The 17,888-nt window shown below is 32.2% G+C and overlaps 2 protein-coding genes across 2 annotated transcripts; one reads left to right on the forward strand and one right to left on the reverse strand.

The window, feature by feature from the left end:
- Positions 1-10,457: 10,457 nt before the first annotated feature.
- Positions 10,458-11,888, reverse strand: RpL11 (ribosomal protein L11). The gene is made up of 4 exons (XM_069057980.1): positions 11,771-11,888; positions 11,292-11,423; positions 11,051-11,237; positions 10,458-10,772 (listed from the first exon to the last, which is right to left on the reverse strand). Exons 1-4 carry the CDS (start codon positions 11,774-11,776, stop codon positions 10,534-10,536), a joined length of 564 nt encoding a protein of 187 aa, XP_068914081.1. The 5' UTR covers positions 11,777-11,888; the 3' UTR covers positions 10,458-10,533.
- Positions 11,888-16,385, forward strand: LOC138138189 (dynein regulatory complex protein 1-like). Its single transcript, XM_069057979.1, has 8 exons — positions 11,888-12,093; positions 12,172-12,655; positions 12,751-13,755; positions 13,806-13,983; positions 14,038-14,215; positions 15,795-15,944; positions 15,994-16,169; positions 16,221-16,385. Exons 1-8 carry the CDS (start codon positions 11,966-11,968, stop codon positions 16,325-16,327), a joined length of 2,406 nt encoding a protein of 801 aa, XP_068914080.1. The 5' UTR covers positions 11,888-11,965; the 3' UTR covers positions 16,328-16,385.
- The last annotated feature ends 1,503 nt before the right edge of the window (positions 16,386-17,888 follow it).

Genomic DNA, 17,888 nt, shown 5'->3' on the forward strand with positions numbered 1-17,888 from the left:
TAGAAAATTTTTTCTCTTCATTCTATAATTTGGCATTTTAACTGTGGATCAAAAATTCATCCAGAGTTGTAACGAGTCTCAAAAAACTCATACCTCAAACATCAAGGAACACGTTAAAATGTTTTAGCCCTGTTCTAGATTACCTTGTTAAATATACCATACAGAGGGTGTTTTTGAAATGCGTGCACAAATTTTAAGCTACTGGCTTCATGTAGAACTCGGAAAAAATATTTAAAAAATTCTATGTCAAAAAATAAAATGACATTTATTTTTTGGGCTACAATTTTTTTAAATTGCTTTTAGTTTTATACGTTGTCCTACAACCCCGTAGGTAAATTTTGGCACATTTTAAAAATACACCCTGTATATCATGTTTTATAAAATGTATGCCAATGCTTTAAAACAAGGAAACCGCATTGGTGTACGTTTTATAAAATATGATATACAGGGTGTATTTTTAAAATATACCGTTTGTTTGACAACGTAGACTAAAAGCAATTAAAAAAATTGCAGCTCAAAAAATAAATGTAATTTTATTTTTTGAGATAGAATTTTTTAAATATTTTTTCTACATGAAGCCAGTAGCTCGTGGTTAAAATTTGTGCACTCATTTCAAAAACACCCTGTATACACCAGAACAAAAAAATTATTCAATGTCAGTTCAAATTCAAAATGAATTTAATTTAATATTCCATTCTAAGAGTAGCGCAAAAAAATGAAATGCTGGTAAAATATTTACATTAATGTGATTTTTATTTGTGCTACGTAGTTTAACATACCAGATTATTATCTAATAACAAAACAAGGTTCGTAATGTTTACTGCTGCTAGTAAGTATGCATTTCAAGTACATATTGTGTGCTTAATTCCCTTTTTATAAATACAAGAGAAATACAAGAGTAGGTAGGTACATACCTATATTTAAACAAAGTTATGTGAGAAATGTATACCAGAGCAAGTGAGATGCCAGTGCTTCAAAATGTGCGTTAATTTTTAGGAAGCGAATTCACCTTTTAAATTTTTCTATTTATAAAAATAAAAAAAAAATTATCCCATATTTTTCCTTCTAAATTAGAAATTACAACCGGTTTGATTATAACAACGATCTAATTATGCAGAAACAATTTCATTAATTCAGAAGGTTATTCAAAAAAAGAATTTATTAATTACATTTTTAGTTTAGTTGTTTGTTTAATAGGTAGTAGTGCGCATGACATAGATAAATTTGTTGGCTGTGTACCACATTATTTAATCTACGGACACGACGAAATAAGGAGCTTAATAACATCCTCTTTATATCTGGACCCCCTATCGTGAAAGATGATTTTTAACAGTCAAAGTAAAAAATTTGTTAAATTGAAAATTATTATTAACAATACGAATTGGTGCAATCACCTGCAAGTGTTAACTGTCCACCTTTCTTATCTGTTCAGTGTAATCACTAATCAAGTACCTACCTAGTTAACATATACATACTTGACTTACTTACTACATTATTTTTTAATGTTATACATTTGCCACAAAAAATCACATTACGAACGAAACTAGATAGTTCTGCAGTGGTAAGTAAGTACAAGGAATTATAAATTCATAGTTAATGGATCGGCGTAAACTCGTTTGTGTTGTTTTCTATTATTTGCATTATTGAACTCAAATGAATCATGTAATTTCTTAAATTGGGTCAGGCATAAGTATTACACCTAAAATTAATTGAAAATCTTTGGAAAAATTAAAAATCGGTTTAAATACCTAGTTATACATTTTTTGTAATGACAATTGTGGACTTCTTTCCCATTCCCCTGTCTTTTTAATAATTAATAATAAAGCTGTTTTCGTTCTTATTTTCTTTTCTCTACAATAAATAAGAGGAGCTATTTAATTATTGTCTTTGGATGACTCATTAGCTTCATTCAATGAAGATGTTGCTGAATAACTCAAAAAAACATCCTTCACCATCTCGCGAACTTTTTTTCCCAGTCCCTTCCAAACCAGGAGAGATTTCTTTAATAGCTAGTCAATGAGCAAAACGTTCGAGAAGCTATTAATTCCTTTCCTGCCGGTTCTTCACCAGGTTTAGATGGCATGAGACCACAATACTTGAAAGATATTATATCTTTGTCAGCGGGTGAAGCAGGTCAGCAGGCACTAAGAGCTTTAACAAAAATGTGCAATTTTTTGTTGGCATACATAATAACTAAAATTTTAAAGATATCCTATTAGCGGTAACATATACAGAGTGTATCTGAAATACGTGTGTTAATTTTAACCAGTGGAACTTTTCTCTATAACATTTTGTAAAATTCGCAAAAGTTTTCGTAATAAACTCTTACCTACTGAGATCCTTTTATTTGAGTTATCACATGGTTGAAATTATTTAAATACCTACGTCCATTTCAAAAAAAAAAAATTAGGCTTTCGACTCATTTGGAAAGGTCGCAGCACAGGGCAGAAATAGTTATTTTTTAAAATACTACTCTGGAACAACTGCAACATGCAAAACCAGAAGGGTCAGTAAAACTTGGTATGTAATAATTTATATACGTAAAAATGTATGTATTTGATTAAACACTTAAACAAGACCAACAGAAAAATAATACAAAAACATAGCATCTAATAATAAACTGAGGTACTTTGTTACCTTGATTTATCTAACATTACAAAAAAAATTAGGAAAATTTTAAAGATATTATTCATAAGCACCGAAATCTCTAGTGTGTATGCATATTATTTATTGTGCATAAAACCAGACTGGACGCAGGTATTGTATTCTCAATTTGGTTGTAGGTCGTAAAATTTTATTGGATATTATGAGCGATTAACGGGCACAATGGTTGGGTTTGAAAAGGTTGGGAAGCGGCGCGTGCCGTTTGCCGTACAATGCAAATATAACAAATGTACAATACAACCCTGCTTAAATATTACCTGCTAGTGGTAAACTAGGATTTATAAGCCCCGCAAGATCTTTAACTTAAAGTACCATAAAATTTTACGACCTACAACCAAATTGAAAACACAGTAAATTGGGCACATGGTTAAAATTGTTCAGGGGTTTTGACCAGGTAGCTGCAACCAAGGGATTAGCATCGTTCAAGTGTTGCTCGCATTTCCAACGTATGTGAGTCATTTTATTCTATCACTTCAGTAAAAACTTTTACTCGGCGCATCCAAATATCTTTAATTTTGTAAATGTTCTTATTACATTTCAGACTACCGTCTAAATAAAAATTAGATGCGCCAATGTTGAGAAAAAAACTACGTGGCAAAATAATAAAGAAGCAGTTGTTCTTAGAGGAATGCATTCATTTATATAAGAATTCTACTCTGAATCACATAGATTCAATTATGCAAAAATTGTAAGTTACCGCAGTTTACCTGCAGAACCCTAAGATGTACCGAATAATGTCAAATTTTTTTTTTCTTTAAGTCCGATATATTGATTTCGCAGTGTTAAAGCCCAAGTGGTTAAAAGAAGATCATTATCTAGTCCTGAACGAGAATTATTATGAGTGAACGCCCGTCATCACCACTAGTGCGCAATTTACCTGTATTTTAAAGGACCCTTTGGGTCCCTGAATGTTAAATTTAACCAGTGTGCGCAATTTACCATATCCCACCAGACTTCGCATATTAGCGGTAACATATGTACAGGTGTCCCAGAGTTGCGAAAAAGCTTCATAACTTGTTTGTTATTAAAGATATCAACTTTTTCTTTTTTCTAGATGATAGCTACGCTTCTATTGCATATTCGGAAAATATTTCGGTATATATACAGGTGTCCCAATATTATAAAAACACTAAAGTTATGTTTTTTTAAATGGAACCTACCCAGTTTGATTTCATTTTTGGATTCTATGCTAAATTGTGAATCAAATCTACACAGGTCGTTTTTACTTATCTGCCATCCTTTTTAATCAGTGGCGCTTTTTTTTATCAGAATTCCGAATTGCAGGGGACCCCTCGAAAATTTGTACCTTCCAAATAGTTACACATAAATTAAAATAATTGACGCTGTTTGATTCCTGAATATTTAGATATAGAGAAAAGTTCCATGATTTGGCGCGTTCTTCCACTGGTTAAAATTAACACACGTATTTCAGAAACACCCTGTATGTATATAGATTTAGAAATTCACTCTTCCCAAACTAGAAACGTGAGGAGTTCTATTGTAAATAGGTTTTTTTATTAACACATTCATTGGGTTTGGTTTAAATCTTAAACGTAATTTAAAATAAGCCTAATTATTTTTGTTCGATGTAAATAAAGGTCGTGCCAAAATCAAATAACCACCAACACTGCATTCTACCCAGAAAATCAACCGGCAACGTTGTGTACTTAGATTTGATTGGGCTAGCATCCTAGTAATATCAAAATTGTCATTATATTTAGTATACTTAGTGTAATTTTGTTTTCACCAACTTAATTCAACATTTTGGCACGGAATTTACCTGACTTTTATCATAAAGGAAAACAGAAAAGGATACGATATTACAAATAACACATTCAATAATTCGATTAACTTTATTAATAATGTGAAATACTTATTTATGTAACAAGTGAGTAAAGTAATACTTTTATTGATATAATGATATAATTAATGATAATCTTTTGAAATAAGGGTCGGTAATAGGATGATTAGGTCCGATGTACAGCCAATTAAAATATTAGGTGGTTACCTACTTATGATATAAATAAACTAAAAAATTTACATACGAATATAAAAATACAAATGACAGCAAATGTCAGGGGAGTTTTCTGAATAGCTAGTAGGTAGGTACCCACTTTAAAATAATGCATGTTTTTTTCAGTTTTAAACAAAACGTTTAACCTGGTATGTAAGTACCTACGTCATTGCAATTAAGTAAATTAAGTTGATGATTATAATAAGTAGGTATGTAGTAACTATAACCATAATTATATAATTAAAAATGGCCAGATTTATGTAATTAAAAATAATTACAACACACTTAACTAAAAAAATGTAATATTAATTTTACAAATCCTTCCAAAGTGAATATAAACGTGTGGTTACAAGATATTTTTTTTTACATGATTTATGCTCATTCTACATTTATATTTTTGTTACTTGCAAGCAAAGGATTATTTTACCACTACCTAAACAATTTGAAAAGTGAAAATTTTAATCCCTTTTAATCACTTTACGAAAGTGGAAGTCTTGGAAAGGGATTTTCAACCAAGAATTAAATTTTGTAACTGGTCCTTGGATCTGTATAATTTTGACAACGATAGCAATCAATTTTGGATTAGCAAAAATCCAAATTTAATTCATTGACTATTTAATTCAGCTGTCACTTAATGTTCATCAACCAATGAAACAAACTTAATTTTAGTGATTTCCATGGTTACAAAAGAATTGCAGCGGATATTGGACTAGCACCGGGTGATTCTAAATGATTGTGAATTTTTTTCATAGGTTGGTAATAGGTATTATTGTTGGTTATTCTGCTTTTTAATGTGATAGTTGACATAAACATAGGCGTCCTCGCCTATTTGACACAATTTACTAATACATAAAATGTCAAAATGATGTACGTACGCCAATGTGTTGGTATCAAGTTTGCCAAAATAATTTATGAAAAATGTTCCCAACTTACTTAAGAAAAAAAGTCACAATCATTTAAAATCACCCGGTACAATAATATCAGCGACTACTGTAGATACTAGTAATCGAAGTGAATATTTTAAACAAATGAAAATCTTCATTAAACATTTTTTGCAGCGATAAACGAACACAAAATAGCTATTTATGTAACCAGTTAGGAAATGCGTTATTTTGTGTAACGAGTGGAATATTTGCGGGACGAGCGCAGCGAGATCCCGCAAAATCACACGAGTTACACAAAATTGCATTTCCAAACGTGTTACATACAAGATTTTTTCTAATTTTGACAAAAAAAAGTTTCTTCAAACGTTAAACGAAGTAATGAATTTTATTAATAATTAATTATTATTGTGTTAAAATATCAAGTAAGTAAGTAGGGACGGTTATTTTGCTTAAAAACAAAAAATATGACAGTGTCAACTGGTGATACAATAAATTTTTCCTAACCAGTTAGGATAGATTTTACTTTTCGTAACCAGTTACGAAAAGTGTGACGTTTCCAAACGTCAATTAATTTTGAAAAGTGTCACTTTATATGTCAAAATTAGACAAATATTATCTTCTAACAAATTGAAGTGTACAATTTGAAAAACTGAAAGAAATTTGAGGAATTTGATTCATTAAATAGTCCTCCAAATACGACTCGTAGTCAATGTTATGCAGATCATTTTTGCGGTGGTGTTACGAATGTCAATAGCGCTGGGATATGAATTTGACGAGTGCGTTAGCACGAGTCGAATTACAACTGATTATTTCCTTCATACATTGCAATCATTGTCAAAGATGTTGCAAATAAATTCGTTATACCGGGTGATTCAGATTGGTATTCGCGCCCCTATATCTTTTTTATTTTAAGAAAAAAGTATAGCAAACCATATATATTTGTAAATCGCTTATGAAACTACAATAGATGACGTTGTTAAATCTTCTCTACGATGACATATGTCAAAGTTAAGACAGTCAACTTTTTTTTTTAAATAGTACATTATACATTTCTTAGTCTATTCTTGTAAAGCTTTTTTTTCTACATTTGAATGTGTAAAAAAAGTTGACATTTGCAATTGGAAAAAATCGAGAAAAAAAATAAGATATGATTTAATTTATTCGAAAGTGTTATTTTCTAAAAAGAGCTAGTTAGCCATGGAGAAAATTGAATTTTGACATTAATAGCGTCAATTATTAAAGTACCTACATTTAAATAAATAGCTAGGTATGTTATAACCTACATTTAAATAAATAACTATGATATAACATCTGGCTTCGAAACCTAACTTCTTCCTGACTATAGTACCGCTTTGAATGTAGACACGATGAAAATATGTAGTTGAATTTTGATAGTGCATGAATGACATGATGAGTCTTGGGAATCGTATTCGAATTATTCGAATATTTGAATAGCTGACTATGTAAAATTCGAATAAGTGTAAATTCTAATTAATTGTAAATTTAGCATGGATCGGGTATTTCACGGTCAAATAATTGTATTTTTTGGCTATGTAATTCTTAAAATAGTGAGACGCAAGGAACCAACATAACGCGAATTTAGCATAGTAAATTCAGTATGGTATTTCGTTTGAGTCTCAGTTTTCTGGCCGAGGCGCACCCGAGGCTTGAAAACAAACAAGGTCAAATAATTTTATTTTTTGACTACGTGGTTGTCTTGTAAATAGTGACATGCAGGGAACCAACATAAGTGCGAATTTACAAATGTTTGGCTAACTAGCTCTTTTTAGAAAATAACGCTTTCGAATAAATTAAATCATATTTTATTATTTTTCTCGATTTTTTTCTGATGTAAGTGTCAACTTTTTTTGCACATTCAAATGTAGGAAAAAAAGCTTTAGAAGAATAGGCTAAGAAATGTATAGTGTACTATTTAAAAAAAAAAAAAGTTGACTGTCTTAACTTTGACATATGTCATCGTAGAGAAGATTTGACATCATCCATTGTAAACTCGGTACAGGTTGCAAAGACACACTTGTCATTTGCAACAGCATTTTTTTCATATTTCTGGACCAAATAAAGGCACAAAGGGACCAGAAAATCATAGTTTGGGTTGAATATTTTCCATATAAGTACAGTTTTAAAGTAATTTCAAATGACTAATGCCCTAAAAGCGTTGTTGCAAATGACAAGTGTGTCTGCAACCTGTACCGAGTTTAGTTTCACAAGCGATTTACAAATATATATGGTTTGCTATACTTTTTTCTTAAAACAAAAAAGATGTAGGGGCGCGAATACCAATCTGAATCACCCGGTATAGTTGACTCAAGTTGCAAAAAACGACTTTGCCTTTGCAACAGCACTTTTATGGCATTAGACATTTAAAATTTACTTTAAAACTGTATTTATATGGAAAATATTCAATCCAAACTATGATTTTCTGGCCCCTTTGTGCCTTTATTTGGTTCAAAAATATTGAAAAACTGCTGTTGCAAATGACAAGTGGTTTTTTGCAACTTGAGTCAACTATAAAATCTATTTGTTCATAATAATTCAGGATTCAGGAAATAACCATTCCGAATACCCCGCGTCCATGAAAATAACCGGATTAAATTTTGACGTTTTTTGTCGCAACGTTTTGCTTAAAGAAATAGTTCTCGTAAATTTTCCACCCAAAATTTTGTTATGTGGAAAATTTACTCGAGATAGAGGTGTCCCAAAATTGGCGTACAAACTACTTACCTACTACCTTATCAAGGATGTTTAAATGTACATGAAAAAAATATGGAAAAAATGTTTCCGACAAAAAATTCAATTATTTTTATTATCATTATTAACGGTAATACAATGTAAACAAAGATATATTCGTACATCATTACCTTGCAATGTTAGCGTAGTGGATTTAAAACAATTTTTTCGATTTCCAAAGTTTCTAAATTCTCTACTATGCAGAACTAGATATTGGTAGTGAGTGATCTTGTACTTTGTGATAATATGTACGATTAGAGGTAGCGGTCATGACAATTTCATACATATAGTTGAATTTTTTTAATAAACAATTGTCAAAACGTTGTCTTGTTGGTATGAGCCAAACTGTGATTTTCATGATAATACGATTGGTCACATTGAGTGTCAACATTTTTTTATGTAACTGAGCCTGCGCCCTAACGAGCGAGAGGGTATTTCAAATTCGAAAAGGTTTCTCCTGATTTCTCATTAAATTTGTTTTGAAAATGAATTCACGGAAGAAAAGTACGGGAAGTGAAGTGAACATAACCTTAACCATGATTTGGTGTCAAATTGTTATACAGCTGGTCCATATGTCCAAATTTTAGGGTGGTACAGTGTGGTTTTTTACTTCATTTTGACACTGACAATTGTTTATTAAAAAAATTTGACTATATATTTCAAAATAATTGACCTGTTAAGTGCCAGTTTCAAAGACCGCCAAATCAGCAAATAAGTACAATCGATTTTTTTTGACATTTTTCTGACATTTACGGTAATCTCTTCTACGCCGTAGTGCACCGTTAGTACGCCATTTTTGGGACACCTGTATTTCTAAGCAAAACCTTTTGACAAAACGTCAAAATTTAATCGGTTATTTTCATGCACCTGGGATATTACTGTTGAATATGTGCGCAGGAATAAAGATAACAATTCGATAGGGCTTTAGGTATGTGTTATCCAATCGGCTAAATGCTGATGGGTTCTGAACAAAGTTGGGAAGCGCAACTGCAACAAACGTTACCTACCCTGAGATGTAAAAGGTGTAACACTTGCATAAACGTCATACCTATTGAAAATTTGTTCTGGTTTTGTGTTTTTTATAATTTCTATTTTCATTTCAATAAAGATATCTTTCGTCATTATTGGCATTACCTATATTAATTCAAATGCTGTTTCTAAGGGTTCTAAAAACTTTGTTCGTTTTAATGAGAACAACAAATGGAAGCTTGCTATATTAGTGCAGGAATATAAATAGGTAGAATAGTAAACATTAACATGTACGTACACCTTTCTACCATAAAATTAAAAAAATGGATAAGCCATGACTGCCATGGCTCATGATTCAGTTGGCAGTCCTAGTTTCAATATTACTGTTTCAAAGAATTGTGTCAAATAAAACAATGTAAACTAACGATGTCTTGGCTTATTCGATTATTTTTTTTTATCGATCGCACGGTAAATGTTTCCAAATTTGGTAATAATGAAATGTGCTATAGCCTATACTTCCCCAAATGTTTATTCTTTTAAATATCTGTGCTTTTTTCCATATTTTCTTGAATAATGGGGGACCTTTCCCCAGTATTGCAGTATGGAGTTGGCGCGGAAGATTTGATACATTAGAATAAGAATTAGAGTCGCAGAATATCTTATCAGCCCTAAAATATATCTACTAAATATTCAAACTTTTGTTCAGCTCGGATAGCCTTAAGCGCTTTAGAAAATTGTCGTTGCCGTAATATACGTCCTTTCCACGCATGTTATTTATAAAAAGTATTCTGTATAATCAATCGACAAAAACTTTTCCCATAACTTTTTAAAAATATACTCTAAATACACCCTCTATTCATTGTATTTAAAATGCGAAGTATAATAATTAATAAATAAACTAAACCCGAAGCGTTAACCCACTTCAGATTAATTACGCTACCAATAGGTTTTATTGATTTAAGTGAGCCTAGCTTTTTAAAAAAGGCAACTATCGAGGTGACTACCTTTTTGCTCTAATTCTGAGTGGATAAAAATTAATGTAGAGTAGGACACTTGACTTACGCACTAGTACCTATTAGTCCCGAGATAAGTAACATTAGTGCAGGTAGCGCCACCTATCCAAAACTACAAAAATTAAAAGCTGTTCTTTACATTTCAGGGATTTTTTCAAAGCACACTTGTTTTATTAAATAAATTTATTGGCGTCGTCATACAAATATGTTAAAATAAAAACATAACCATACGATACGCACTTTACTTTTTGCTTGCCAAAATTATACCGTCGTATTTCTGTTGGAACCATTTCATCGCATCTTCCTTGGTTAGACGATGTTGGAAACCAACTTTTCCCTGCTTTCGCCTCCTGTGGGCAACATTGAAGCCTGGACGTCCCAAGACGACGTAAAAATCTAATCCATAAATACCGATACTTGGATCATATTTAATTCCAAGATCAATATGTTCCTGGATTCCAAATCCGAAATTACCAGAAGCTGTAAATTAAATTGTTTACTACCAGGTGACTTTTAATGATTGAGACAAATTTAGTGAGTTGGTACTCCCGAATAATTGATACGTCATTTGTCAAAAAGTTGTTTGTTGATTCGTTTTCTAGGTTAAGATTTAGTTAAAATTTGATTTATTTTTATTTTTGAACTGTCAAATTTGAATTTACCGGTCAAGTGTACCAACATAAAGTCGTCAATGTGTTGCCAACTTATCAAAAATAATTTCAATCATTAAAAGATATCAACAGTCATTAAATTCCTACCTGAGAAATTATCACGTCTCAATTCATATTCTCGGACTTTCAAGCCCCTTTCCAAAATTTCTTCGGCTTTGGCTCCACGTACTGTACAATGGACAGCGATTTTTTCATTACGTCTAATGCCAAAAGATCTTACAGTAAACCTGGCTTTGGAAAATACAGGTTGTTGTCCTGTTAATTGTTCTAACACCTGAAAATAGATGCATGAAGTAATCTAGGCTCAAGCTAAATAGTTGGTGATTACCTTGGCAGCTCGAGTCAATCTGTCACCAGATTCTCCAACACAAATGTTTAAACATAATTTTCGAATGTGAAGATCCCGCATGGGATTCTTCGACTTGTCCTTCACGTCTTTCTTTTCTTTCTTTGCTACCGGCTGAAACACAAAATACTTTTATTAACTTATAGGTTAAGGTTTGACAACAAACAATAAAGATTAATGAAGTTTATCGAGTTTACTTAAAACAAGCTACACAGTTAATTTGACAAATCCTTGCTTTGCTCAAAGACAACTACAATAGAAAAATAAGTTTAAACACTCTTGTAATACATATCACATGTTGGCAATCACATCACAGACTCAATTTCACAAAAATACGTTACAACACTACAAAAATGGAATTTTTGTAACACAAACAGATATTTTTAATTGATTTTTATAATTCACAAGGACCGATGATTGAAGAAATAGAGGAATTATTATGTAAAAACAAGAAAACATACCGCCATTGCAACTCGAAGAAAGTTAAAAGACGGTCGGCAATGCAGAATACTGTTTCATAAATTTAGTTTCCAAATCGAAACGTCGTCTGGTAACAGACATTCGTGTAGTGGCAGCACTGTGCCGTTGTCATGGCAACGACGAGGGAAAGTCAAACTTGTAAATAACTTGGCAAATTATTGAATATTTTTTTTAAAATGGAAGCTGACGAAGAAGAAGATACCGAAGATGAAAATTATGAACCGCAAGTCACTTCTAACAATCCAACCGAGCGAATTATGGCCCGAAGGCTCAGAGTACAAAGACGTGTCGAGGCCCTGCACAAGTAATAAATACTTAATAATAAATAAAATAATTCTTTGTTTAAGACAGAGTGCTTTAGTAAGTTATAAAAAAATTTCAGGCAAAAAGAGGCACAAGAAGCAGCAGGCGAAGATGGTACTGTTGAATCGGAAGTGACTAAAACTCCAATAGAACTGCAAGTCGAGAAAAGCATGAGCCTTCTAGAAAAATTGATTCAAGAAGGTGATGAGTATGTTACCAATGTAAGAGTTGCTACAGAAGCTCGAGAAGCAGATCGACGTGAACGTGAAGGTGTAGGTAAAGAGAAATTGCTGAAAGAACTGGAAGAAGAGGCTGAAAATGCAGCAGCTATGTTCAATGAAATAACAAATAAGTGGTCCGGAATTTTGAAGTACAATGATCCACTTCACATCAATGAAGATATTGGGAGCCAAAAAGAAAAATGTGACGAACTTATCAGACAAAAAGATGCCATCATCAACGATCTGAAAGACAAACTGAGAATGGCTGAAATTAATTTTGCAATAGATCAAAGAAAACAAATTGAAGATGTTAACTCCATTACACGCAGAATCGAAAATCAGGTTAATAAAAAAAAGATCATATTTAATTAAAATATTCAATGATTAGGACCTATTAACTTGTAATAAAAGAATTAATTCTAATTTACCTTTTTTAGATTATAATTATGCGAAAAGTGTATAGACAAGAGCTTCAAATGGTGGAAGAAGTAATTCTGGCCAACCGAAAACATCAGGTTGAAGTTAACAACAAGAAATGGGAGGAGTTGTCCAAAAAGCGAGACCACGAAGAGAAAGCCAATTCCGAACAAAGATCGGAAGACTATTGGAATTTTGTTCAGGATATGGATAATTTAAACCGTGACTTCCAAGAACTCTATTTTGGAACTACAGTCCAATTAGAAAATGACTGCGATGAACTTCAACGAGAACTGGAACGAATAAAAGTTGAAGCAATCATGAACAGCGAAAAATTGGATTACAATTATCAAATCCTGAAGAAGCGCGAAACTGAGAACATCATAATCAGATCGCAGCAGAAACGGCGGATAAACAAACTTCAAGACACAATAAATTCACAGAAGAAGAAAAACAATGAATATCACACGCAGACGATGCAGGAAATTGAAAAATTAACCGCAGAAGTGAAAAAACTGTGTAAAAACATCTTGGAGATTGAGAAACAAGCCGATCATATAGCTGCAGTGAACAACATGAAGTTTAAAAACATCTGGGATATGAATAAAGCACGAGCGGATAACTTGTTCCAAAGAATTTTAGATATTGACAAGATTTTATACGAACAACAGTTGGGATTGCTTTGGAAAGCACCTGAACCTAAAGTTGAATCCAAAAGTGAAATAAATAGTAGTACAACCGGAATGAGCCAAACCAGCAGCAAGTTAAGCAGCAAGCAAGTACAAGTACAACTGCCACAACAACAATCAAAAATGGTTGATGAATTGACGGTTGAGACTGTAGAAACCATTACAAATCCAACAACAGACAACGAAAATAATCTTTTCTATAAAAGAGCTCTTAATCAGGTACTCAACTTACTTGCAGATAAAACTGGATTTCTGATTGAAGAACAATTAAATGCTATTCTCGAGCCTTACTTGGAATATGAAAAAACGCTAGTTAAAGTAGACAACGTTTTTACCGTAAATACTTAAAATCTAGTAGATTTAAAAAAGTACATTCATACTTACAGGCCCTCAAAATTGAAGAACGAAGCGACATCGATCTTCTTTTTGAGTATTTTCTTCCTTACATGTTTTGTCCCATTTGCAGCGTAGCTCCAGAAAAAATAGTTGTTGTTGGTGAGGACGAAAGTTTGATGGGTATCCTCGAAATGGATCCCTCTACATACGCAGAGTTAAATATTTCTGGTAAGAAAGTTTCCATTTAATAGAAAAATTAAACTGGAAGATGCCATATTATAGACAGCAAGACCAAAGCTAACGAAGCAGCTACAGCTGTAGCAGAGATGCTGAAAAATATAGCAGGTGCGGATCATGAACGTGGTGGAACCGTTATAGAGTTTGGTCCGTTATCTGTGATACTATATGATGATAACTTAAAGGGCGAATGCAGGGGACCTGATAAAATCCAAGATGAAGTGTCAGTGATGATATTAATAAGTATACGCTAAATAGTAGAAATAGATGTAAAAATTTGGTGGTCTCAACTCAAAGTATCTAAATTAAAGCACAGTTATAATTTTAACTTGAAAAATAGTATTTTTTGTTCGACACTCTCAGAATTTCAGAATTTTCTCCTGTGTGAACGGATTTTGATAAATGTCACAACTTGTCAAAACGAAACGTCAAGCTAGTTTTAAAGATTTTTAGCGATTTGGAGCCTTTAAGGGACTCGTCGAACTAAAAACGTCGTATTCACCTCGTTCCTGTGTAAATTGGTCTCTTTATGGTACTCGTGGGTCTTTAATTTAAACTGGCCCACTCATGCCATAAAGAACCCAATTTACTCACGAACTCGTTAAATAATATAAAATCGGTACAGGTTGCAAAGAAGCATCTTGCAACCGACATTGAGAAATTTGCCTAATGTAACGATGTTTGCAACGACTGCAACAGTTACTTGTTTGGTGTGCGTCGGGATTCTAGTTACATTTTTTTAACTGTCAAACGCACTGTCAAATTGCTGACTTTTAGGTTATGTGTATTAAACGTTCTCCTTGTAAATGTTATATCAATTTGACAGGGATTTCAAATTTCATGAAAGAAAGAAGCGCCAACATCGCCAACTATAAATGTTGTAAATTACCAGAAATGTTACCAACATAATTTTTTTCCCTTGCTTCTTTGCAGCCTGTACCGACTTTACTATTCAATTACTTTCAATTCCATTAAATCAAAAATATTTATTTTTCTACTTAAATTAACTAAATCAAGTAAATTATTAATTATAAAAATAAGTTATTACGAACGGAGTTGAAAATAACTATTAAAATTATAAATAATATTAAATAATTTGTATCGTTGGTGAGCGACTTCCTATTATATTATTTAGTATATGAGTCTTTACAGTGATTTTGTATTAAACGAAAAATAACTTCGTATTTTATTAACTTTTAATTTTATTATTTAGCGTAAAAACCATCGATTTAGCTGTCGCTTATGCAGCCAAAAATACAGATGAGTGCACTGAAAATATAGTTGTAAATTTTTGTTTTTTTTGAATCTAAAATACGGTTTGATAAATAACTTTCATTAGTTTCATTACACTTAAATTAACAATTTCGATTTAGGTCATTAATTATTATTAAAAAATAAACATTTTTTTTATTTAAAATTGTTTCGGCAAATTCTTCCAAACAGAGTTAAAATTAAATATAATTTGAACCCTAAAATTCATACCCGCTCATGTGTTTACACATCCATTGATAACGAAGAAGGAAAAAAAATTACTCGATTATAATGAAAAACACTAAAAACTGTGAGTATTAGAAGAGCGATCGTTCTTTCTTCACAAAAACATTTTCACTCACGCTTTCGTTTCAATTGATGGTTATCTCATGAGCGAAGTGTCAAATAGGGGTAAAAAAAATGTAAAAAAAAACATTCGATTAAAGAAAGATTAATATGTAAAAAATGTGTATTTTAACGAGTTCTATATTGGTGATTAAATCTATTACGTGGACTTCCATAACGCCCTATATTTTTTCTTCATGTTTTAGTAATGAAATGGAGAGTAAGGTTTCTGTTTCGGAGACACCTCGTCTAGTTCATGGTCCTTGTCAGTACCACCATCCCTTGATGATAAGTTCAATATACGTCTTAAAAGCACTGAAAGAATTTCTTGCAAGATACAACATTCATAAAGCTAGGTGGGTAAATACGTAATAAAAAAAAAAACAATTGCTAACGATGTTTTAGTATGCCATCTATGAGTACAAGAATTACTCATACACGAGCAACTGTGTCTCGCATTATGGATGAAGAAGATATAGAGGGCTTCTGGGAAGAATACACTAAAATGTTTCCTAAAGAAAGGGAGAAATTGTGGAGTTACCTTGTGGACGGGTTGAAGAGATACCATGAGCTTCTGAAAGGTGAGTCTACGCTTTTGTGACATTAATATTTTACTTAATAATATGGTTTAGTACGTAAGATGACCAGCGAACAAGTGATGAGTCTGCGTCAACAGAACACAGAATTGCGTCGAATATTTGACAATTACCTCGACAAAAAGGACATACCATACCGTTGACAATACTGAAGTGTAGTCGGTTTGAAGGTTCTAAAAATAAAGAAATACGTCAGCAGTTGATGAAATGTCTTTATGTTCCCAATTAAAACAAAGTATCGATTTCACACACGGGCTAGATGGTATCGGTATACAAGCCCCTACTTAGGGCCAGTAAATAAACAGTTTTATTGACAAAAACCTTAACTCAAAACGACCGTCCGGTCTAATTCATCGCCAAACATCGGTAGAATTGGGGAACAAACGACAGGGCCGGTTTGGGTGGTTTCTTATCTCCGTTATCCATGATTGATAACAACGGGATGAATGTCGGTCCCACCCAGGTCGATAATCTTAAAATAAAGGAGCGTTATCTGAGCGCAACCGTCACGACTCGACCGGCGAAGAGGACAAATTTGAACGGACTTTGATGGGGTGAGTTGATGCGGTGCAAATATCTCAATGATAGCGCCAACACAAGTGTGAAGAATGCGTCGGAGAGGATTGGTAGGGCTGTATCCGGTTTTTATGGTTGGTCTTTGACAGGAACTAATAAGTGACGAGAGGAAATGACATTTTACAGGAAACTGCTCATTAAATATTGTGCGAAGGACACAACGAGGTGCTAAAAAATCAATATTTGTGTGGCAACGTCAGTGGTGGGAAAATAGTGGCGGAAATGTGAATTTCGTGGTCCTATGCGAAACTACCGAGATAGCAGGGAATCTAACAAAAAATGTAAATAGAGAATACGGGAAAAGTTGCTCCATTTCAACCATTTCTAGCATGAATAAATACAACACACAACATTTATGTGGCCTTAGTTTGCAAATATCCACAATTTTAAGCAACATAAAAACACTAAAAGAATGTTATTTTATGTAGTCTTATTATTAATTTTATTACACATTATAGGTATTTTTTCGGCAAAAGATAAATCAGAACATGAGATAAATAAAAATACACAAGTATGTATGTATTACAAAATTATTTGTTTAGTTTTATAAGAACACGTTGATTATTCCAATTTTTAAAGAAAATCTTAATTATGATACTTAGTTGAAGTTGAATATAAAATGAAATAGTGCAGAGGATGTTGATTTAAATTTAACAAAAAATGGATTGAAAAGAGTATGATGAAATAAAAAATGACTAATTTATGAATAATTTTGACATTTTTTATTGCAAGAGTGGTGTTTGCTTTTTATTGATAATACATTACAATTTATATCACAATTCTGATGATTTCACACTCACTGACCTCAACTTACTATAAATGGATTGGTAGTTTGGGGTCATTCCCAAATTTGGGCTAAAATGATTAACTTCAGCCTGAAATTTGGATCTTGTCTTCTGTCTCTTATTCCTCGGAATATTACAACGACCATTTTATTTAACTTGAACGTGAACGTGTATGAGAATTTATAATTTCTGACTAAGTAAATTTTAAATTTCCATTTCATTTTCCTTTTCATAGGAATCTGAGATTTTACTATCATTATTTTAGATTTAAATTTTAAATAAATATAAACGAAAAATAAGTTGTTTCATAAACACTTGAGATGTTGATAGTGATGACAGGTTA

The sequence above is a fragment of the Tenebrio molitor genome, chromosome 9, assembly GCF_963966145.1.
Source record: "Tenebrio molitor chromosome 9, icTenMoli1.1, whole genome shotgun sequence".
NCBI lineage: Eukaryota > Metazoa > Arthropoda > Insecta > Coleoptera > Tenebrionidae > Tenebrio > Tenebrio molitor.

What these genes read in the sequence shown, in the direction of transcription:
- RpL11 (XM_069057980.1), bottom strand. An exon ending in GATTGACTCGAGCTGCCAAG is followed by an intron (nt 11,238 to 11,291) that starts GTAATCACCAAC and finishes ATCTATTTTCAG; the next exon opens with GTGTTAGAACAATTAACAGG. An exon ending in GAGACGTGATAATTTCTCAG is followed by an intron (nt 10,773 to 11,050) that starts GTAGGAATTTAA and finishes TTTAATTTACAG; the next exon opens with CTTCTGGTAATTTCGGATTT.
- LOC138138189 (XM_069057979.1), top strand. Translation starts at nt 11,966, where the DNA reads ATGGAAGCTGACGAAGAAGAAGATACCGAAGATGAAAATTATGAACCG. An exon ending in CGCAGAGTTAAATATTTCTG is followed by an intron (nt 13,984 to 14,037) that starts GTAAGAAAGTTT and finishes GCCATATTATAG; the next exon opens with ACAGCAAGACCAAAGCTAAC. An exon ending in GATAAAATCCAAGATGAAGT is followed by an intron (nt 14,216 to 15,794) that starts GTCAGTGATGAT and finishes TTCATGTTTTAG; the next exon opens with TAATGAAATGGAGAGTAAGG.